The sequence below is a fragment of the Gadus morhua genome, chromosome 20 (assembly GCF_902167405.1).
Source record: "Gadus morhua chromosome 20, gadMor3.0, whole genome shotgun sequence".
Lineage (NCBI taxonomy): Eukaryota > Metazoa > Chordata > Actinopteri > Gadiformes > Gadidae > Gadus > Gadus morhua.
In genome coordinates this window covers 16,702,600-16,727,005 of record NC_044067.1, presented here as the reverse complement: position 1 = coordinate 16,727,005, position 24,406 = coordinate 16,702,600, and the positions used below count along the sequence as shown (strand labels likewise).

The 24,406-nt window shown below is 46.2% G+C and overlaps 1 protein-coding gene across 4 annotated transcripts in view; it reads left to right on the top strand.

The window, feature by feature from the left end:
• Window positions 1–14,979, top strand: part of pard3bb (par-3 family cell polarity regulator beta b) — a 190,529-nt gene extending 175,550 nt beyond the window's left edge. For all 4 annotated transcript variants that reach the window (XM_030343178.1, XM_030343176.1, XM_030343177.1 and 1 more), the window contains 3 exons: window positions 7,939–8,157; window positions 9,476–9,745; window positions 11,073–14,979. In XM_030343178.1, the coding sequence (XP_030199038.1) occupies window positions 7,939–8,157; window positions 9,476–9,745; window positions 11,073–11,181 (598 nt within the window). In that variant the 3' untranslated portion in view covers window positions 11,182–14,979. The remainder of the gene's footprint in view (window positions 1–7,938; window positions 8,158–9,475; window positions 9,746–11,072) is intronic.
• Window positions 14,980–24,406: the final 9,427 nt, after the last annotated feature.

Sequence of the window (24,406 nt, the reverse complement as noted above, 5' to 3'; positions counted from 1 at the left end):
CTCCCTCCCTCCCTCTGCTGCTTCGACTCCCTCCCCTCCTCCCCACCTCGACCTCCTCCCCTCCCTCTCACCGCCCACACACATCACCCTCCTCCACGTCCCTCCCCCGTCCCCGGAGCCTCGGCCCAGGGTAAGGCAGGCTCGGGGATCAGTAGTCAGGCCGTGGGGTGGGCTGGTCCCTGGCTGAGGAGAGGGTGGCGTGACGGGTCATATGCTCACCTCTATTCCTCCAGGACGGGCTCCCTGACGCCCAGCGTGCAAACACTGGCCGGGTCAGGGACGAGCAGTCCTGGGTCCTCCCACTCATGTGAACGCGCCCGGCGGCTCCTTCGCCAGCGGCCAGAGCACAATGTTCGCTCAGGGTCGTTTTTTCGTCAATTAGGAAGTTTGTTTGCATTTCGAAAGCTTGTCAGGGGACGCGACACATTCTGAATTTCCCCACCCCAGTGATGCCTTCAGAGCGAATCTCTGCAATGGATCGGGGATGTTCACGTTTTTTTTAAAGGTCAGCGACCTGAGGTGAATGGATAAAGTTGTCGGATTCATAGAATCACAAGGGCGTCCACCTGAGTGGCTCAACTCGGTAGAGCACGGCGCGAACATGATCCGGGTTAGGATTCCCACCGGGGCCACCCTTGCTGAGAATGTATGCACTCATGCATACATTTACGTCATTCCTGTTCAAAGTCAGGGATACTTAAAACGGTTAAATCACTTTCCCATTGGCCTGTAAAAACTCATATGGCATGTGGTACTTGGGTAGAGCTGACTATGCTATACACGACGACCCTGGTTATATGTCACTATGCCCCCCCCCCCCTAACAGAATGTGGTTAACTTCACCAAAAGATATTACACTTTAATTATGTTATCCGTTTACGTTGGAATGCCCAACTCCTAATCCTGCTTGGAAATACCCCGTTCTTAACCTATGACCTGCTCTTTAAGCACATGGTGGAACCAACAAGAGTCGAGTGACTTCTAAAGCAGACAGAGGTTAAGGGTGTTAGAGTAGGACCGGCTGAAACACACACACACACACACACACACACACACACACACACACACACACACACACACACACACACAAAATGTGCACGTCCGTACACATACAAACACTTACCAACACACTCCCAATACCACAGAAAGTGTGCGAGAGAACAACACGCCCAAATTACCCCCAAACACACACACTCACACACCGATTGGACAGCTGAATCAACATCTTGCCAATCACACATGTGCCCTTCCCCCCAACATACACACACACACACACATGTGCACACACACACACACACACACACACACACACACACACACACACACACACACACACACACACACACACACACTAACAAACTAACATAAACTACTTAACCACTTTGCCAAAGGAAAACAACTTATTGCCATTCTCGTCCTCTGCCTAATAAAACTCCAAACGTCTGCCGGCCGCTTAAGCTTCTCCCATCCTTTCCTCAAACACGGCCCTTTCTCGCCAAACCATGTGACACACACACACACACACACACACACACACACACACACACACTAAAACACACTAAAACACACTCTCACTGAGGCCGAGAGGCTGAAGGAACTCAATCAGCAGGAAGCTTTAAGAGCTCATCTCCCTTCATTAACCTCATTAAGTTTACTCATGCTAATTATACTGGAGGAGGCCCTTAACTAAGGCCTCTTCTTGTTTTATTGAACAGGGTCATATCTAGTATTCTTCTTTTTAATTTTAATATATATTAGGATATGTTTGCTGAAGTGACTTTCATTCCAGTTGGTCCTTAACTAAGGCCTTTTGTTGTTGTCCCATTAAAGATTAGCTCTAATTGTGTAGGTTAATCGGTGTATTGTCCTACTTTAATTTCCTTAGAAAATGCGCCTCTCAGATGGCTGAAGAGAGTTTCTCATTGAGACGCATCTGTCTGATTGGCTGTCACATATATTCACATACATGTATATGTATAAAAAAAGCATAGGTTACTTAGGTCATAGTGGGGACAATCTCGGCAATACATCTAAGAAGTTGTAACCAAACTGGTATTGATCAATTACTTTCTGATTATTACCTTTCTGGTGCTGATGTGATGGATTTACATGCAAACCCCACCTTTCAGGTCCTGTGTGCTGATAAAAACAAGCGCCCCCAAAGTGTGTATGTGTGTTTAAAGTTAACTTTAAACATGAACCACATCCTCGTGGGTAGAAGCCTTTTCCTAAATTAAATGTTTATGCATCTTTCATTATTTCTCAATTAGCCGTGTGTTGTCCTGCTGTTTCCACGGTGATGTGTGGGAGATTAAAGATGCATAATGAAATACCTCATTAGGTGAGGAGAAACTCAGCCCAAGAGGGAATCGTTGCGTCAGCCGCAGTTCGACCGCAGCAGAGGAAACCAAAGTGACTCAAATTGATAGTGAATACAAAGACACACTGCTAAGATCAGTGTCTGAAGAAGGTATGAATGCAAAAGTTGAGAAGTGGAAAGAGAGACTGATAAAAGATTATTAAAGTTCAGCTATGTTTTACTAAGTTACGAATGTTTAACAAAGTAACTATGTTTAACTTTGATTATCAGTTCTTTTTTTGAAGAAGATTAACTTAAGAAGATTAAAGAAGTTTAATTTTGTTAGACATCATTCGTATATCACTTGCTACGTTCTCTCTCTCTCTCTCTCTCTCTCACTCTCTCTCTCTCTCTCTCTCTCTCTCTCTCTCTCTCTCTCTCTCTCTCTCTCTCTCTCTCTCTCTCTCTCTCTCTCTCTCTCTCTCTCTCTCTCTCTCTCTCTCTCTCTCTCTCTCTCTCCCTCTCTCTCTCTCGTTATTCCACCCTTCAGCACACACACTGGGAAGATTGATGTCTGGAAGGACGTGTGTGTATGTGTGTTGGCAATGACAGAACAGCTGTGTACAGCCGTTGCTGAAGTGTGAAAGTTTTCATCTCCTCAAATTGTATGCGAGGAAGAGGGGGGGTAGTGAAAGAGATAGAGGGTGTAAGAGAGAGGAAGAGCGTGTGAGAGCGGGAAAGCGTTGGAGAAAGAGGGAGAGAAAGAGGGTCTTCTAGAGAAAGAAAGGGAGAAAAAGAATGAAAGAGAGAGTGTGTGAACGGGTACGATTTAGAGAGAAAGAGAGAGCATTTGATAAGAAGGGCAAGGGTGTGAAAAGAACGAGAGAGAGAGAGAGGGATTGAGTGCAGGTGCGGTTGCGGCTTGTCTCTCCCCAGATACGTCAGAAATCTCCTTAATTCCGGGGAATTAGAAAAGCTTACATTACTCTCAATTACTGTCAGACGCGGAGGAACTTTCTCCTCATATATCTTCCCCGGCTCCGACACAAGCAGCTACCCTTGTTGTGAGGCACACCATTACATGCATAAATAGCACTTCCTGCGTGGAAAGTATGCAGTAGAAGTGTTTTTCCTGAACTTAGCGCTGCGTTCTTTCAGGGTTGATGGCTATCTTAATGGCGCCCAGCGTGTTGTTTTCTCTGTCATACAGCTGCAGCAGTCATTATGTACACACACACATACACACACAAAACCTACATACGTGCATGCCTGCAGGCATTAATGCCCCCACGCACGCACGCAACCACGCAGATGCACACACACACACACACACACACACACACACACACACACACACACACACACACACACACACACGTGTAAACACACACACACAACCCAATACATTCCTGAAAATGATTTTGAACCTTTGTGCTGGAGACACAAGATCAGACATTTGTTAAGAAGCTGCTTTTCTAAAATTGCTTCTTTCCATAGTTAAACATGCAAACATTAATCAAGTTTTCATCAGTATGCCAAGCACATGTTTGTCCATGCAGCTATGCGTTTCGGTGTGTGTGTGTGTGTGTGTGTGTGTGTGTGTGTCTTTGTCTGTGTGTGTGTGTGTGTGTGCACGCACACATGAATGTGTGTGTGTGCGTGTGCATGAATATGTGTGTGCGTGAATGGGTTCCTGTGTGCGGGTTCCAGTAATGGTTTCCATTCTCATCCCCATATAATCCCCAGCTGCTGACTTGGCTTCCTGGTGGCAGCATTCCAACCCTGCCAACTGGATTTACAGTGGATTCCCTTCAGATTCCCCACTCCATTCCCAATTAGTCTTCATGCAACTCCTCATATTTTACTGACGCGCAGCATTCCCAATCATATTCTCCCTCTATTTGCAACATCTCCAGCACTGATGTTACTGATACACACCAGATCTCCCGTGGAATGGGAATGTATTCCTATGGAATAGCCCACAGATTACCGGCTGACAGTGGAGAGACAGATCACTGACTGATTAACCAACAAACTTGCGCTGGAATGTATACGAGGAGATGATTATCATGTATACCATTCTGGTCTACTTTCCTCCATCTACTTCTCCTACTCTTTGTCTCTCTCTATGTCTCTGTCTCTCTCTGTCTCTTTATCTCTCTCTCTCTCTGTCTCGCTTGTTTATTTTCCTGCACTCCCTTCCTCTCTACTCTCCTTGCCCCTCTCTCTGTTTCCTCCCTCCTTTTTCCTCTCCTCTTCCTCACACACACACAAACACACACCACCCCTCCCTCCTGCTTGCCCCCTCAACTCCCCACCACCCTTCTGGTAGGATTATCTCTAAGGCGGGGACATTATCGAGTCAGTTGAGCCAGGCAGCGATTGAGCGATCGGCAGAGCGATAGAGAGATAGCGGTTAAGACAGGTGAGAGGCGCGGAGGGGAAAGGCCAGCTCTATGCAGATACAATGTGGACAGGCCCTTAGTTACACAGCCCAAACACACTGTGCAGCCTCACAGACGTCTGACACAGAAAGGTGCAGTATAGCGAAGCTAGGGTGGTTGACTCCTACCCATACGGTTCTGGGTTTGATCCCTAAGATCCGCAGCTTACCCTATAGGCTGCTTCAAGCAACGTGCCCTAACCCCCCACCTGATCCTCAATGACAGGTCTCTGTATTCACTGTCGGTCGCTTTGGATAAAAGCATCCAGAGAATGACTAAAGAGGGTTAAAATGACATACTGTTATATGTCATACAGCGATGACGTAGGCAGACAGACGGAATAGAAGCAGATACATTGACAGACACGAGTACACAGAGAGGTGACTCGTCTGAAGGCTGGTCTACACATGGAGAGGCAGAGGCGGTGAACGGCTGAGGAGATGGACAGATGGAGGGGAGGTAAAAGGAGTGACAGGAGTCATTTGCCAGGGCCTTGAAATTGCCAGACAGCCTGGCAGACAGACAGGCATACAACCACAGGCAAGCAGACATGCAGTCAGACAGACAGACCGTCAGATAGACAAGTGTGTGATTGGAGAGACATATCGTCTGAGCTGAGGCAAGCATGGAGACAGGGAGGAGTCTATTGGCAGGCAGACAGACAGACAGACAGACAGACGGACAGACAGACAGGTTGGCACTGCAGCCTGGGCCTCGGTCCAAAACAGGCCGACATCAGAGCCACTTCGCTGACACGACATTCCAACAGGAGTTAAATATTTTTTGAGATTAGTTTTAATAAGCGGGTCCGGCGTCTAAAGATAGACTGACAGACGGACGACATGCTGTCAGAAATATGAGGGGTTTACAGACACGGAACGGAACATTATACACATACTGCACATACGTACTTGGGCACATACGAACTATGTGCAACTTTGTGTGTGTGTGTGTGTGTGGGTGTGTGGGTGTGGGTGCAGAGTGCGTGTGTGCGCAGAGTGCATGTGCGTGTGTGTGTGTGTGTGTGTGTGTGTGTGTGTGTGTGTGTGTGTGTGTGTGTGTGTGTGTGTGTGTGTGTGTGTGTGTGTGTGTGTGCATGCTGTGAGGAGCAGGGAGAGGCTGGAGCAATGTTAAACATGAGGAGTATGCAGCTACTCAGCCTGAATCTGAGCTCTGACCACCCAAACACACACAGGCCTCTGGGTGGGTTAAACTACCACTGCGTGTGTGTGTGTGTGTGTGTGTGTGTGTGTGTGTGTGTGTGTGTGTGTGTGTGTGTGTGTGTGTGTGTGTGTGTGTGTGTGTGTGTGTGTGTGTGTGTGTGTGTCTGTGTCTACTGGTTCGTCTCTGCCTGACGTCTGTCTGTCTGTTGCATTCATCCATGGGTGGTTCTGTTCTTCATCATCGTCCTCTAGATGTCCATACAGTAGACTTCCTATCCCGCTCTGTCCATCTGCCTCTGTGGTTGACAGCAGCTCGACCAATCACCCGCCAACGAGACCTGCTTCGGGGCCCTTTATTGGCCATAAGCTAGTCAGTAACAACCCCTCTTAACCCCCCTCAATCAACCATATGTTTTCACGCTCAGTGAGAGACGATAGCACACAGACACACACAAACACACACATGCGCATACACGTAAATGCACAGAAACGTAGACGCACACACCACGTCAACAGTAGTAGACGGTTACATATTGCATACTGTTAAATATCATAGTTTGTACATGTTTCAGCACTCATGATATACCGTGATCATCAAATCAAATCTAACTTTTTAAAGAGTGCTTGGAAAACTACAATACAGAGTGCATAGCAAGATTAACAGTTTAAATAAAGAGTAAAAAGTCTGTGTCTCATAGATCTCATAGTTTGAGAAGTAGAGTTGAGTGAAGCAAAAAACACAGGAAGTGAAGAGAGCTACACTGGCTAACAGGAAGTGATCGCGGACTATGCTTGCTCACAGGAAGGCGACTATGATTCAGTAGAGTATGACTTAAGGAGGGTCCCAGAGGAAGGCTTAGAGCTGGATATACAGATATAGATACAGATTGATATGTAAAGGGAATAACAGCAGGGGGCAGAGGGAGAGGGATAAAACACTAATGCCTGATAATGGGAGATATGTGAGGAGGACGAATGTGTGTGGACTCACTTTCCACCGCGGCCAACTGATATGTGCTAACAGGACTGGACACGCTTACCCCAGCTGTGCGTGTGTGTGTTTGTGCATGTGTGTGTTTGTGCATGTGTGTGTTTGTGCGTGTGGGTGGAGTGGTGGGTGGGTAGGTGTGTGTGCATTAAGGTTAAGCATGTGCGCATGCATTTGTGGCTGCGTGTGTGCGTGTTTGTGTCCCTCTAAGGGTGCGTGTGTTTGTGTGTGTGTTTGTGCGTGTCCGTGGATGGCTGGGTGTGCGGGCGAGTGAGTGGGTAGGTGTTTGTGCATCAAGGTTGAATATGGGTGCATGCATTTGTGCCTGCGTGTGTGTTTCCCCTCTCTAAGTCTGTGTGTGTGTGTGTTTATACGCGTGCGTGTGTGCGAACTGATCCCACTCAAAGCTGTCACATGTCACTTATATACGGTTGCTATGTGGCCCTTGGCATGGGTGGATGGGGTCAAGGGGGTCATCTGTGTCGCAATACCTGCTGTCACATTACTCACGATTCTCAGATTCATTTCCCCAAACTTTTTGTCAACACATCGTTTCCAAATGTTTTCGGAACATTTATCACCATCGCTTTCAAACAAAGCTCTTATTGAGGCACTTCTCTAAAACAAGCTGCCGCTTTCTGCGATTCCTCCAGGAAAGGTGAAGCCGACTAATAAACTCTAGCTCGCCGCCTCTCTCCTCGCTAACGTCGTTAAGTCTCTCAGCTCCGCTTCCTCCAGAGTCAGAGTAATGGGTTCAGCCGCTCACAACAACTTATTTGCTTTCTCTTCTCTTCCCTGTTCAACTGTTTATCAGACGCTTTTATGCAAAAAAAACAACTTACTCTGAATCTTGGATACAAAAGGGTAGGGGTTAGGTATCTTGCTCAGGGGATGTTGGAGTTTGAACTCACAACCTTTTGTGTGGGAGTCCCAACACCCTGTCCGCGACTCTGTCCAGCGCCCTTATTTATCACCGTTTTTATTTTAACTATATCCTCACTGTACGATTCTAATGTTGTTGTTATTTTTTTTCTGTCTTTCAAGGCGCGGCCCCTTGGATCCCGTAGACTACCCGATGCAGCCCTGGTCGGGCCCCTACCCAGGGGCCCCTCCACCTACACAGGGATACCCCCAGCCAGGGCCTGGATACCCCGGCCCGAACCCCCAGCCGGGGCAGGCCTACCCCGGGTACCCCCCCGGCCAGCCGTACCCCCGATCAGGAGACCTCCGCAGCGTTGAGCCTGGATACTATCCACACCAAAAGTAACCAATCATCCGACTATCCATTCATTCATTCAATCATTCATTCATTCATTCATTCATTCATTCATCTATTCAAACACTTGAATCCAAAGCTCCTGCCAGTGATCCAGAAACATGCTTTGGATCCTGAACGCCTCCAAAATAGGCTGCAGACATCAGTGGGGGGGGTCAACCCGGACACCCTGACCACGACCCGGACGCCCTGTCATAAATACCATTAATGTCGTTATCGAATAAGAATTCAGTTCTAAAGGACCGATTGCCGTCTAGCCGTGCTGAAAGAGGCACCGTCATTAGATGCGTCACGCCGTAGCCATCTGTTCTACACCCGGGCGGCGTGGCAGCCATCGGCGCCCGCCGCTACACACGGGCGCCGCGGCCGTGAGAACGCGTCCAAATAAACAAACGGCCGTCCCCCTGCAGCTTCTGTTGATTTGGTTTACTGGAAGTGTCGGGAGGTGTGCTGCGAATTTTGCGGCTGAAAGGAGCGGCGATCATGTGCTCCCCGAGTGACATAATGAGGAGCGGGGAGGGAACCAGATTAGATCCGTCTAGATGTGTTTGGTGTCCTAGGCTCAGCCGTCCCCGCCGTGACTCCCAGCGCCCTAGCGGACGGCAGACATAAACAACACGAGTGACTGGGAGCCGTCCGGCCGAGAGAGGCTTGACTCATGACTCTCGGATGAATAACCGACTTGTTTGTCTGCAGGAAATTTCCGGCGACGGAGCATTAGCCCCGCAGGCCTTATCCGAGGGCTTTGAACACCACTTGAACCCTCCTCGCTTGTTTTGGTCTTTTTTTTTCCTCGACTGTCACTTTGTCGACACCGCCGCCTCCTTCCCGCCGCACCGCTTGACCCCGGGGTTGGGTCACGTCTGGGTGTATTGCCTGCATACCTCTGAATGCCATTGTTCAAATGTGTGTGTATAAGGACGGCGTTAACCTAAACCTTTCCCCTCTCTCTCTCTGTTCCTCTCTCTGTCTCTCTGTCTCTCTCTCTCTCTCTCTCTCTCTCTCTGTCTCTCTGTCTCTCTCTCTTTCTCTCTCTCTCTCTCTCTCTCTCTCTCTCTCTCTCTCTCTCTCTCTCTCTGTCTCTCTGTCTCTCTCTCTCTCTTTCTCTGTCCCTCTCTCTCTCTCTCTCTCTCTCTCTCTCTCTCTCTCTCTCTCTCTCTCTCTCTCTCTCTCTCTCTCTCTCTCTCTCTGTCTCTCTCTCTCCCTCCCTCCCTCCCTCTCTCTCTCTCTCTCTCTCTCTCTCTCTCTCTCTCTCTCTCTCTCTCTCTCTCTCTCTCTCTCTCTCGATCTGTTTCCTGTTTGCAGTCCTCGCCATCAACCCCATCCTCTGGCCCACCACCCCCACCCCCAGGCCCCCCTGCACCCCCACCCCCAGGCCCCCCTGCACCCCCACCCCCAGTCACCCCAGCATCCCCATCCCCAGGCCCCCCATCACCCCCAGGCCCCCCAGCACCCTCAGCCCCAGCACCCACCGAGGGGCCCTCTGAGGCAGGACGTTCCCCCCTCGCCTCCGCTCCGCGCCCAGCGCTACGACACCATGAGCCGCGTCCCTGGTGGAGGAGCAGGGGCCTACAGGTAGGGGTCAGAAGGTCAGAGACGGCGCGGCTTAACATCTACCTTTGATCATTCAGTAGACACTTTCACCCAGAGGGACGCACAACAAGTCAGGCTGAGAACATTCGAAGGATACCATCCAGAGTTTACTACAAAAGAATGTCCTACTGCTCCACAACCTTGTTTAAAATACATATTTTTCTATTGGACAGAGTGCAGAGAAGCTATGGGATTCAGAAATACAAGGTTCTTTTTTAAGGATTAGTGGAAGTGCAAACACGGTAGATATCACATGTAAAGGGTTTTTTCTTTATCTGTGTTTATTCTTTTTATACACAACAATGGTAACCTCAGATAGCAGACTTCTGAATCTGCACCTGTGTGTAAACCAGTGGACCCTGAGTTAAGTGAAGTCGGGGACGTTGTTTGGACCGAATAAGCCCAATCCTCCGGAGACAGAGATGAGTTGTAGCTTCAAGCCAAGGCCCGGGTTATGTGTCTGTATCATCTCACTCTATTTATGTTAATGTGTCTGGTGGATGTCCCCGTGCGTGTCCGTGTTGCCGTGCACCCATCCGACCAGAACATGGAGCAGAGTTTCCTGCTGCGCTGTGTGTCCCTGGTGCACGGTCTGAGCACGTGCAGAAACCAAGTCCCCATACGTGTCTCTCCTCTTGCAATAAATCAAAGTAATGCTCCGTGCTCCAGCGATGTTGCTGCTACTTAAGGGCTAGATTGCATTATTAAATAAATATGAGGGGTGAAGTGCGATAACAAATAGCTGTGTTAGTCTCACGCCCGGACATTAAGGGTCGGGGTGCAGCGGTGGGAGGGGAGCCGTAGTAGTGTGTCTCATGTTTAGCCTCCAGGCTCGGGGGGGGCCCCCGGGCTGTTTAGCCTGAGGCTCTTCTGTCTGGGGCCACCTATCTGGGGCTCTGTAGCCCGGAGCGCTTCTGTCTGACGCTGTTCTGTCTTGGTCCCGCCTGTCTGAGGCTGATCTGGTGGTACGAGACCTCACCGTTTCCCTTTTTAGCGATGCTTCCCTTGTTTTGAAGACTAGAAATCCGGAGGGGTGATGACGCCGGGGGAATGATGTCATCTTTCGGTTCACCTTTTTTCAAATCGATGGAATCACAGAAGTGCCGTCTGACTGCTGACATCAGAGTGCGGACATTAGAATGATCAGAGCACGGATGGTCTTGTACTGCACACAGACACACACGCACCCGGAAGACCCATTGCGTTGAGTTGTGTGAACGGGTTCTGGAGCTGTTTTAGTGTTTGATGTTAACAGTTCCACCTGTACCGCTGACTTCACTAAACAGACTCGTTGTCTCGTTGGTTCCAGGAACCCGAGGGAGCCGGTCCCTGACCAGTACGGTTACCTGGGAGACGGAGGGAAACGCCCAAACCAGCCCAACCCTCGACAGAAGAACCCCATGACCGCCGCTGTCTAGCAGGAGTTTTGCACAGGTGCTCGGCGGTGTTAGCATCAGGAAGAAACTACGGCTGCATTCAAATGCTTTATCATGGCTAGGGGGTTTCCATAATATATTTTCCACATCTGAATGCAGCAACATCAGCAGTAGCTTTCAGCAAAACAGCCCACCTAGCACATGTACTTTTTTACTATCTATGTATTTTCATTGATTTTGTGTCCCTGTCCTACAGTGCAATAAGGTTTGAGATTGTATTCCAACCAAAGTCGGATTAGCCCAAAACAGACAGGATAGGATGTAACGAGTAACAAAAAATAATGATGGAAAACACTTTCAATTGATTAGCATACATATATATATATGTACCCGTAGCTGTACCTTATAATAATATGTGTAATAATGTACCAGTACATGCATGTTATTTTTATGACCAACAGAAGGTTCAAACCAAACATCTTGTGTGTGTCCTAACACCCAGGGTTTTCCCTGGCTCCGAAAAGGCGTAGGTGAAAGCGATAGCGAACGTTATTTGATGAGCGTTTTAATGATGCAGTATTACGTGCCAGCCAGGCTCCCCTGGTATGATCGACCCGGCACGCCCACTTATCACATCGACCTGTTCCTCTAAGTGATCGCCTGCTCAAACGGTAGCTGTCCGCCCTTGATGGGTTGTAAAAACAGTTAAAAGGCCTGGATTGGTAATAATCTAGGGCGCGGAGCAGATCATACAATGGAGATAATAATAAACAAGGGTCATAATGATAGTTAATATCATTGATCATTTCTTTATTTTATATAGCTATATCCCATCCATAAATAATTTGACTAGTTTCCAAACACAGGCCTCAACAAGCATATTAGAGATACAAAAGACATATACAAATCAGGAGCAATGCTATAGTACTGTTTATGAACAAGTACACGTCATGCCTAATTATGCTATAAACTGCAAACATTTCTTTGGACAACCAATAATTTGGACTTTTCACTAATAAGAAACCTCAACGTTTCAAAAAGAAATACCTTAGATATAATCACGACATAAAGTTCTGTTTATGTGCACATGATCACTGTTAGATCCAGATGAAAGTAGACATATAAACAGGCTGATACAATCACTTTTTTGTTGATGATCACTTTTTGGCATAACATGAAAAAGGTGGCGCCACCGTATTCTGCGTCTTCCCCGACTCTTACTAACGGATACCAGAGTGCTTCTGATACCAAAACCTGTTGCTGACCGATCATGCATTCATATGCAGATATCTGTTTATAGAGGGTATACATTACCTTAATCCCTAACATGCCGTGTATACTGTTTAACACACATGTCCTTCACATCCAAGTTTCCATTCAGATGTAAACTTAGCATCAAATGATTTTGGAATAATGATGCAAGAAGCATTTCATGTCCGATTAGCTGCAAATGTGAAATATTCAAAAACGATTTAGCGGCATATTAATGTCAGAATGTAAATGTTTTGGATTCAAAACAGTATTTTATATATTAAGTTGATTAATTTTACCTATAATTACATTTCAATTGAATACATAAAGTACATAGAAATGTATAAATCAATCTTATAATAGCGATGTTGCTTTTAAAATCCTCATATTGTGCTTTTGGGTTTTGATTGGAGGTGCAATTCACCTTGATTGATCTTTATATCTTTTATGCAACGTGTAAGAATGGATTCTGCTAGCCTTTGTATGATTGAAGTACAACTTTGGTACACTCTAACACTTCATCCTCTATATGTAACAAGTTCTTTTTTTGTCATGTATTTTTTGCATATTTTCAGCCAACCCTTTTAACATGTGTTGACGATGGTACAGTATTTTGAAGAGGTGTAAGGAATCTCTGTGATTTCCAGGTACGAACACCATGTATTATAAAAACAGTTTCTGATGAGATATGTTTCTGGTTCAAAACACTGTGAACCAACTACTGCTAGAGTGGTTGATTTATAGTTTATATTTAAAATCATCTTTAAACAAGAGCCCTTAATCTTCCTGAACATTCCTAGCTCTATCTAATCAGTTGCCGTTACTAAAACTCCCTGAACAACAGCCCCTTGATCAGTTAGCCAGTGAACATCATCTTTGAATGTAATTATGTAACAATTCCTTGAATTGTGTTACCGCAGTTAGCAATGCTAATTTGTTTAGGCTACCTATGTTACAATACGATTCCTCTCCTTCATAGCAGTGTCTACGTTTTTTTTTTTTTTTCAAACCACAATGTTTTTAGCCAGTGGTACTTTTTGTATGAAATACATTTTGTGAATTATTTTCTATGCTCGCACTGGAACACAGTCAGGCTGTGTGTGTGTGTGCCAGCGTCCAGGCTGTTCTCAGCTCAGAAGGCACATACACACACACATTTGTTTTGAGAGAGTTGCATGCAAAACCAATTATTGACAGTTCTAGAATGTGGAATATCCAGTTACAGTGTGTTTTTTTTTTTGTTGTTGTATCATTGTGTCTCATCGTCAATGTTCAAATCTGGATCACAGATTGCTGTGTTCTCAGACCGGCGCCAAAGATTAGAAGTGTTGCCACTAATAGGACCACGAATCTGAACCAACCAGTTGCTGATAGATGGCTCCATGTGTGATATGTTGTAGTGTATATAGTCCAGAAGAAAGAGAGAACGAAAGAAAGGTTGAAGGAAGGAAGAAAGAAAGTGAGAAGAAAGTGAAAGAAGGAAAAAATTACTAAAAGATTTATGGGTTGGGGAAGATAGCAACGTAAAAGAATGTGAGGATTACGAATGAAAATAGAAACCTTTCTTTAAAGTCTGACCTTTAAAGATGTGTTTAGAGACATTAATGCTAACTATGTACAGAATCGTATGCTGTCTCAGTATTCAGTACCAGAGCACAGAGACATGGGGTTTAGATAGGCCTAGGGTGGCCCCCTGCACGTGAACCTTGGTCTGGTGGTCCTCACCAGCCCTGACTCTGTACCTGCGTGCCCCCATGCTCTGATTTAGAATCCTGACAACCCACCGAGCGAGCGGCCAAGGTCTGGTTGGGTCTGGTTCTCAGGCGATACCACAGAAGTTTGAATCGCCCGTGTGATCGTAGTTTTGCTGGAGTTGATATATAAGATGTGAAACTTTCTAGTGTGTGACTTTTTTTCCCGTGTCCTAACTGCTCTGCTATAACACAATGTCACAAGCAAATTATATGTGTATTCATATATATATATTTCATTTTTAACAATATTCTCCTGTTTTTTGTCTAGAATTGTAGACCCGTGTTTAGAGAATGTCCGTCATGAAGTTGACGGACGATGTGAAGTTGGGAAAATCTCACCACACAATTATATCGTTTACGTTTTTTTATTAAACCAAATCTGAAGTGTATGTTTCTAAGTGCAGTTATCTGTGCTTGATGGCTTGGGGTTTCCCACTAGCTCACTTTAGCACACCGCTAAGCTCATTTAATGTATGTCTCTCTGATGCTGCAGTATACCACTTTTACAAGTGTTTCTATAATCAAAGGTACTATCCTGACCACTCCATTTATAAATATACTCTTTTGTCATGTATAACCAAGAGTTCTGGTTTTAAATTGTCCTACATGCCGATAGACTGAAGGAAGCAAATCATTGACGTTTTATAAGAATCGTTTAAAAAAACACCAAAATCTATCGATGGATGTTTTGTTTTTGATCAAAATCTCAATCCTTTATTTGTATCTAATGGATTGATTAATCACCAGATGCTTATGCTGTATTTCATATATATTTATGTTTTGGAACATTTGTTTTGCAATACAATTAAATTGTTTTAACAAAAAACAAAAAAGATGTTGCCCTTGTTTAACAGACTGCTTTTTCTTTATGCTTTTTAAAAGTTCCCAACGCTTCTCTTCAGGTTAATTAAAGTCACGTCATGAGAAACAGTTCTGCTGACATCCCTTTAGCCCACAAGGTGAGTCGTTAAAATTCACACACTAGCTTAGCGCAACATTTTACACCGCTGATAAAAAAGTTCCTTAGTGAGATAGGAGATGAGTGCTGGCCCCCAAATTAATGTCTGACTAATTATCAATTAGCAGGAGGAAGATAAGGTAGACTGATTGCTGTCTTAACATCTTTCATTCTCCTTCCTTTTCCTGTGTCTTTTGTGTTGGAGCTCAGCCTAGCTAGGTTATCTCCCATCAATTCCATAGGAATTCAGGCCCTCTGAGATCCTGTGTGTGTGTGTGTGTGTGTGTGTGTGTGTGTGTGTGTGTGTGTGTGTGTGTGTGTGTGTGTGTGTGAGTGTGTGAGGAAGCTTTATCAGTAAAGTGTTAATTAAAGTGTTGCGGACCCTTGCGTCATATTATCTCGTGGTTGGACGCTGTTGGTGGCAGTTAGAATTTACAATCTGAGTGAAAAACTTCTAGATTAGGTAGAAATAGATGAGCTTTTTTAAATATAATTACTATACGTTCATTTTCATGTTCTATTTAGTCTTCCATCTTCCATCGTTGGTATAGGTCAAACTTCTAGAAAAAGGGTTTGTAACCATTTGCTGTCTGATGAATATGCACACATGAGTTTATATTTATAATATAAGGTTATTTTACCTTTCAGCCTCAAGGACAGTTTGATTGTGACTTCAACGTGAACAGATTATTTACAGCCTCCTCAGAATAACAACCATGTTAACAGCTGTTTGAGTAAGTGACTGATTGGATTCATGTAATCGATGTACTGTTTGATAATTTAGCTGACGTGCTAAACCTGCAAAGCTAACAGTTCACCATTTCGGAACAGCACCTTTCTGTCCAGAAGATGTCAATCAGCGTGTGGTCGAGTTACACGATGACTGATGATTTTACAGACTTCCTGTCTGTCTGTCCTAGCTGTCTACCTTCCTGTCTGTCAGATTGCATGGTGGGTATTGATTCAACCCTTCTTCTTGGTCAACTGGGTTTGACACGTTGTAATTGTCAGAGGTTATTATAAGTGTTTTATAGCAGTGCTGCTAGTCACTGTAATTAGTTTATTTTTCTCCATTTCCTATTAGGATTTGCTGCTCGTATGCCTTACAGTGTGTGTGAGTGTGTATGAGAGAGAGCTGGGAGAATATATTTCAGTTACTGCTATATATATATGCATATTTATTTATTTAAGTGTGAAGGCCTACAACTAATGATCTGTTATCAACTGTCATCAGATGAGCTTTATTTGAAGCGCCTTTCAGCACATTTTGTGTAATGCAAGAAGTTTTTGGGAGAAATCATGCCTTTGCTGAGTGTTTGTTTAAAGGGCACCATTCATATTTGGTTTACCAATATTTGGTGTTGAGGCCTTGAGACCCTATAAGATCACATGTTAGAGCAAGAGTCACACCCATAAACAAAAAGGCTCTTGTTTATTTGAAACTAAGACAATCTTGATCATGGGGTTAATATTTTAATTCACTAGAATTGGTGTGGGACACTGTGTTAAGTTACACTTTGACCTACTTCCACATGAGTTAATCACTACATTAGACATAGTAACCCGATTACTGTTCTTAACTATTTTTACTGGCACGCCATCCCAGGAGTATAACATTTAAACACAGAGCAGGTTCTTGTTTATGTATGACTGTGTGTTTCTGGGTGGATGTGACAGAAATATCTGACATTTGGTTCATTCGCAAAATTTATTCAACCCACCTGCCAAAACTGCCTTGACCCCAGTTTCTCAGTTTAAATTGCAATAACATCTGCTAAGAAGAGGGTTCGCTTACGTACCAGGCTTTACCTTTGGGTTGAAGTTACCAGCGTAGGTAACAATCAATCTCGGAAACCATCGATATTGCAGTGAATTCCCTGACTGTAAGGTTAAACTCGAAGCTGTAAGTGTCAAACAACTCATCCACAACAGAAATATGTGGATGTGGAAAATGCTGACCAAACCGAAAGTCTGTGTAAGATTCACATTGTTACAAGGTCAGAGGGAGAATATGGCAATGTGCACATATTTAATTTCCTTTTTCTTACGAAGGCGAAAGCAGCTGTTTCCGAACTGGGAAAGCACCTCACACACACACACACACACACACACACACACACACACACACACACACACACACTCACACACAAAAACAGACACAACCCCCCACATATGAACACACAAACCCACACACGCAAACACTATCACAAACATGCACACCCTTCACCCTGTCCTCACTCCTCCATCCCCGCCAGCATGCTCAGGCTCTGGTGGGCCTGGTCCCTCCAGGCTGTGGGGAGGGGAACAGGCCCTGCGTTGTGCCCCAGTGCCAGGGTCCCTCTCTTGGCCGTGCCACTAAGAACCTCTGGGTGAGGGCTGAACTCTCTGTGGACTCTGAGGCCAGACCCTGAACAAAAAAACTCTTCAAAAAACGTTTTGATTGCACTCACATATACTTTAATTTGATGGATAAAGAAACACATTAAAGAGGCTTTAGGTAAGTTTGAGAGCTGTAAAGAGGGGGAGCGAAAGAGCCCGATTTTGAAACCAAACAACCATGAGTAACCCCCTCCCTCCCTACTCCATCCCTCCGTTTCTCTGCCATTGGGAAGGGACATTTCTTCCACCCTTGATGGACAGGCAACATGGATTCCCATATCCAATCATGGAAGAGATACCTTGATTGGTCAGAAAGAAGTCGGGGAGCTATCTTAAATCTAAATTGTATCATACAGAGGCAGGCACAGCTAACTCAAAACAGATACTCTCACTCACGTATAGCTAACGGATGCCAATGCCATTTCAAACCAATTACACTCAAATAATAGCGCTTGTATCTTCCCTACACTACCTTTAACACTAACGGCCTACGGTCATCTCCTGGCTCGTGTTAACATCCCCGTTTTGAGCAGCGGCGGTGTTGATTCATCAGGATCACGACATGGCAGGCAGCGGGTCCAGCGCTATAGAAACGCAGCATGTATTTGTTCATCATTGGTCACAGGGACAGGACTAGAATATCCTTCCTGTCGGAGAGAGAGGGCCTGAGATACATTGTGTTGTCTGGAGAAGGAGAGTTGAGGAGTGGCTCAGATACTGTGTGACAAAAGGGTGCCCTGAAACCCACACTCGCACACACACACACATGTGCACACACATACACACACACACAATGTGTTTTGTGGTCCTGAGCTAATGGGGTACTTTACGTTACTGGTGCCATGAGACATACACACCACACACGCACACATTTTTTTTATTAATTTGTAACATTTCTTTGAAAGGTTTTTTGCCTTCTTGAATCCCTTGTTCTTCCTCATCCCATCCTCTTTCTCGCTATCTCTCCCACCAACATCATTTATTGTTGCTGTTGTTGTTTTTCTCTTTTCTCTCCCTCTAAAGCACATAGACACATAAACACATGTACACAGATACACACAGCTACACTCAGCCCCCTCGGCAAGACACACTGGCAGACAACAAGTCATGATTCCAGAGGACAGTAATCTGTGTGTGTGTGTGTGTGTGTGTGTGTGTGTGTGTGTGTGTGTGTGTGTGTGTGTGTGTGTGTGTGTGTGTGTGTGTGTGTGTGTGTGTGTGTGTGTGTGTGTGTGTGAGAATGAGTGTGTGTGTGTGTCTGTGTACATGTGCTTGGGAGGGTTTGTGTGTGTGTGTGTGAGAGATTGTTTGTGTGTTTATATGTGTGTACATGTGTTTGGGAGCATGTGTGTGTGTGTGTGTGTGTGTGAGAGAGAGAGATTGTGTGTGCGTGTGTGTGTGTGTGTGTGTGCGCAACACAGAGAGTGGGGGATTGTTGCTCGGTCAGAACATGGCAGATTAGCGTCCATGTGGTGTTTTGTGGAAGACGAGATAATGACCAAGAATAACTGAAATGGATGATTAGGAAACGCTCTGGGAGCCCCGGGTCCCCGGAACCTTCCGGAGCTCCAAACAAACTAATGACCACGCTGGTAATCGAGTGGAGGAGGTGGAGGAGGAGGAGGAAGAGGAAGAGGAGGTGGTGGAGAAGGAAGAGGATGTGGATGAGGAAGAGGAGGTGGTGGAGAAGGAATAAGATGTGGATGAGGAAGAGGAGGTGTTGGAGGAGGGGGAGGAGTTGGAGGAGGCAGAGGAGGAGGAAGAGGAGGAGGAAGAGTAGGAAGTGGAGGAAGTGGAGGGGGAGGAGGAGAAAGATGGTCTAGGAAAAGGAGGAGGTGGTGGTGGGAGGGGGGCCGTGGAAAGAGGGAGAGAGAGAGAGAGAGGAGTGAGTGAGGAGAATTTCTGAGAGCCGCGCGTAAGGAAATGAAAAAGCGCGAGGGGGTAACGGGCGACGGCTGCGGTGGCGGAGGGAGGGGTGCAGTAATGGAGAGAATGATGAGAGGAAGGTGAGGTGGGGGGGAAGATGGCACCAGGATGAATGGCGGAGCAGAGAAAGTCGATGGGGAACACGGGGAGGAGGATATTACACACTTGTCTTGTTTTTCCCCCCCGAGACTGACCTCTCTTCCTCACCCCCGTCTCTCCCCCCCTCCAGTATCTCTTGTCTCCCTCCTCTCTCTCTCGCCACTGCTCGCTTCGTCTTAACCACGAGGAACGCGGCACCGACACACTCACTCCTGTATGGTAGTTGTACAGGTTTATGCTACAGGCTGAATCGCTGTGAAGGAGGCTGTAACACCGTATCCAACATTACTGAGCTATTCTCAGATTGATCGATTTGGGTCATTTCACAGAGAAGAGGACATATTTTGTTTCAATCTGCCATTGCAGTTATACAGCAGTGTGACCCAAAACGTTGTAGCCCGCCATTGGCCCGTGCTGCCCGTTCTGCCCTTCGACTTTGGTCAATATCAATACGTCCAATCACAGCTTGAGCGCCGCCCCTGACGATGTGATTGGTTAACTCCGGTAGGGCCTTCCTCCAGGCTTCCTTCCAGAGGGAGTCTAGTTGTACAGAGTGAGGTATCCCATCGAATGTAACCTTTCGTGTGTCTCATTGTGTTTGTTTCATGGCCACAGAGCAGCCAGGCTGGCTCTCTGATTGAGTTGTGTGTTTGTTTAGGGCATGATGGCGGTTCCACGGGTTGATCCATGTGCTGGCTCAACCAGGGGCTGGCCGACGGATTCCTCCCCAAAGACGGCTCTCCCTTCTGGACGGCAGTGATGGAGGAGGGGCCTCAGGAGGAAGGATGGAGGGTGGAAAGGGTTTGTTCCCTCCCCATGTTTCCACTCTCTCTCGCTCTCTTGCTCTCTGACTAAAAATTCAAAGGGCTTTATTTGGCCATGTTCGACTTTGACATTGCCAAAGTAGAAAACGTTCAATACGATGAATCATTTAAGAAAATAGCAAAAGATGATACAACAAAAATACGATAGAAAAAAAAGCACAAAAAAAAAGGATACAGTGCAGAGGACCTTGACTATGACAATTACACACACTCTCTCTGTCTTTTTCCCTCTCAGGTCTCTCTGTGAGTTTTCATTAGTCATTTCCCTGGCACGGAGGCCTACCTGACTCCTCCACCGGGCCAAGACAGTGTTCACAAGGTTACCAAGAAAACATCTCTGAAACACGTCTGCTCAAACCATCTGGAGCTCAGCTGTGGCTCCCCGTGTCTCTCACAATCACACACACTTCCACACACTCCACGTTCTACATGTATTCGGGGGACCCACGGGATGTACACTCTGACGTTCTACATGCTTTTGGGGTCCCCCCTGTCCCCCCTGGAACTAGTATTGGATTGGTTGTCGGGGGAAACTATGTGGAGATCAAGAGAGGGATGGATGAAGGAGTTAAAATGGATAACGGCTGGGAATGGAAAAGGATTAGCTGTCCATTTTGTCAATGCTTGATTCAGTTTGACCCGTGTGGGTGGGTGTGTGTGTGTGTGTGTGTGTGTGTGTGTGTGTGTGTGTGTGTGTGTGTGTGTGTGTGTGTGTGTGTGTGTGTGTGTGTGTGTGTGTGTCTTTGTGAGGGTGGGTCGCTGGTTGGGTGTGTGTGGGTATGTGTGCGTTTGTGGGTGGGTGGATGGGTGGGTGTGTGTGTTTGTGGGCACGTGTCCGGCCCTGTGTGTTTAACGTTGTGTGTTTAGGGGAGTACTACTTGCTTTCATGTCTGTTTTCAGGCAGCATGTTTAGCTCTGGTGAATTTCTAAGAGTTGGGTGAAAGTGTGTGGTGAAGGTCCACTCTCCATATAGAACTATCATGGACCAGTTCAATCCCTCAGGGCAAACCTGATTATATCCCAGCATGCAATTATGGAGCCGTTAAAGATTACCTCATCATCGGCCAATTACAATACAACCGACCTCAACCCTCAAATGCACGGTTGTCCTCTGGTTTTAAAATAGATCTGTGTCGGGTCGTAGGATAATTTTAGCCACGTTGTTACAGCTGTGCAGTGAGTACACAGTTTCAGTTATAGAAGTTAACCACAGCTCTGGTTCTAGAATCTACAGTGGTGTAGCCCTGGTTCTAGAATTCAGCATTCACTGTATTAAGAGAAAGAAAAGTAGCAATTTTTAATATGGCTACTGTGAAATCCTATTTAGTTCCTGTTTAATCCAACGGGGAGAGGGGGAGAGGGAGAGGGGACGGCAAGCCCAAACCACCGCTGGGAATAGCTTCGGTTGGTGGCGGGAAAAGGGTCCGAAGCCAGATTAGCGATTTTCGGTGATGCATGAATGTGTGAAAGAGATTGTGCCACACTTAATTTCAATGTGTGTTTGTGTGTGTGTGAGAGTGCGTTTGTGTGAGAGAGAGAGAGAGAGAGAGAGAGAGAGAGAGAGAGAGAGAGAGAGAGAGAGAGAGAGAGAGAGAGAGAGAGAGAGAGAGAATGAGAGAGAGAGAGGGAGAGAGAGAGAGAGAGAGAGAGAGAGAGAGAGAGAGAGAGAGAGAGAGAGAGAGAGAGAGAGAATGAGAGAGAGAGAGGGAGAGAGAGAGAGAAAGAGAAAGAGAGAGAGAGAGAGAGAGAGAGAGAGAGAGAGAGAGAGAGAGAGAGAGAGAGAATGAGAGAGAGAGAGGGAGAGAGAGAGAGAAAGAGAAAGAGAGAGAGAGAGAGAGAGAGAGAGAGAGAGAGAGAGAGAGAGAGAGAGAGAGAGAGAGAGAGGGAGGGAGGGAGAACTAGTTGGTGAAAGCTGGCCAGCAGGAGAGCTCATCATGTAGTTTGTCGGGCCAGTTCCTCGCTGAGATAGCCATCTTGTGACTGCTAATCACTGCACGGATCAACCGCAGCGATTCTGTGTTTGTGTTGGTTTTACCAGGATTGTGTTTAATGCTTTCGATAAAAAAATATGAATAAATATGCCAAAATACAACAAAGCCCACGTTTACTTTGGAAACCACAATCCAAGGGACAAGCCGCCAACTTATCTATCGGTTCATCTTTTTTAACTTTTTTGTTACAATCTATTATATTTTAGTGCTAAAATGGTTTAGCAGCAAAAACGTGTTCTTTATGAAAAGCGGATAATCCATTATGTTATGCAGTCTGAAGCCGTTTGTCATTGAGTGGCCACTAGACCGGGTTCTGCGATAGTTTTCACTGCCGTTTCACTTAACACACAGTTCAACGAGTCATACTACCTTAAAACCGTAAATCAAACAGAAAGCTTTTTGTTCGCTGAGAGTGAATGTAGAGAGGTGTATTAATGTTCTAACATTCATCCGGTGAGCCTCAACAGTCCTTTTAAACGTGTTATTTCGTTCAAGAGACGATACACCGCTTTACTACTTTGTTCTTTTTGTGAATTGAGAGTTCGACAGCGAGATCTGTGATCTGAGTCTAAATGCAAATAGGTCCTAAAAGTTGTAAATTAAATCATGTTTCATATCCATGGTAGAAAGAAATCATCATGGTTTCAATTGCTGTGTGTTTGATTGAGTTTGTGTGTGTGTGTGTGTGTGTGTGTGTGTGTGTGTGTGTGTGTGTGTGTGTGTGTGTGTGTGTGTGTGTGTGTGTGTGTGTGTGTGTGTGTGTGTGTGTGTGTGTGTAGCTCTGTTTCTTTTGGAGTGTTTTGCCTGTAGCGCTGTTATGTGCAAAGGTGAGTGTGTGTGTAGGTTTGTGTTTGCTTGTAGAGCCGTAATGTGCATAGGTGTGTGTGTGTTTGTGTGTGTGTGTGTGTGTGTGTGTGTGTGTGTGTGTGTGTGTGTGTGTGTGTGTGTGTGTGTGTGTGTGTGTGTGTGTGTGTGTGTGTGTGTGTGTGTGTGTGTGTGTGTGTGTGTGTGTGTGTGTGTGTGTGCGTGCGTGTGTGTGTGATAGATAGCGAGCACATCCATGCAGCTGAAGCGGGCCATAGTGTACGCACCTTAATGTTTACACCCGGGGACTTGGCGTACATGAGGGATGTTGATGGACACGCCAGACACACAGACCTCTACTGTGGACGGTCCATCTCTCTTCCAGTAGGAACATAAACACACACACACACACACACACACACACACACACACACACACACACACACACACACACACACACACACACAACCATACACCACTAGGATAGACTCCAGAGAGGGTGAGAGAGAGGGAATGTAAACCATGGTGACAGGTACTCCTAACAACAACTTGTTCTGTTCATGTCCTCCCCCCACTCCCCCACCCTAGACCCCCCCCCCCCCCACCACCCTATATCCCCCACCCTATCCCCCACCCTATCCCCCCCCCCCCCCAACCCTTCACAACATCCCAAATCACTTTCAGTGATTTAGTAAGCACGCGACAATGCCACGACTCGAGCAGATGTGACTGGCCACATCGCCGCGGTTACGGCGGCCAGGAGAAGAGGGGCGTGTGTCCGACTGTACTCTGTTCAAAGCGCCCGCGGTGCCGGGAGGAGGGGGGGAGGGAGGGAGGGAGTGAGGGAGGCGCTCCCCCACAGATACCCGTGTAAACACAGCAATCTGGCGGCCGCCGGCCAGCGTGGAGAGGGGTTGTTTGTTCGGGGGCCCGGCTCGCTTTTAATTAGAGATGTGACTTGACTTGTAATCATTGCATTATGGGCAAGGGGGGGGGGGGGGGGGGGGATTGGAAGACGTTTGATTTTGGTATGACATCGATAAGGGTGTGTTGGCGCTTCAGAGAACTTCTGTGGAGGCTGAAATGTGGAAGCAGTTTTAGTTGCATCGTGTTGCTACTTGTTTATATAGCTAGTATCTACTTCTATTCAAGTTTGTATAACTATTTTATGTACCTAGTTAGTTTACATATCTAAATAGTATCTACTTCATCAAGTTTATATAACTACTTTATATTCCTAGTTAGTTTACATATCTCACTATTATCTACTTCCACAAGTTT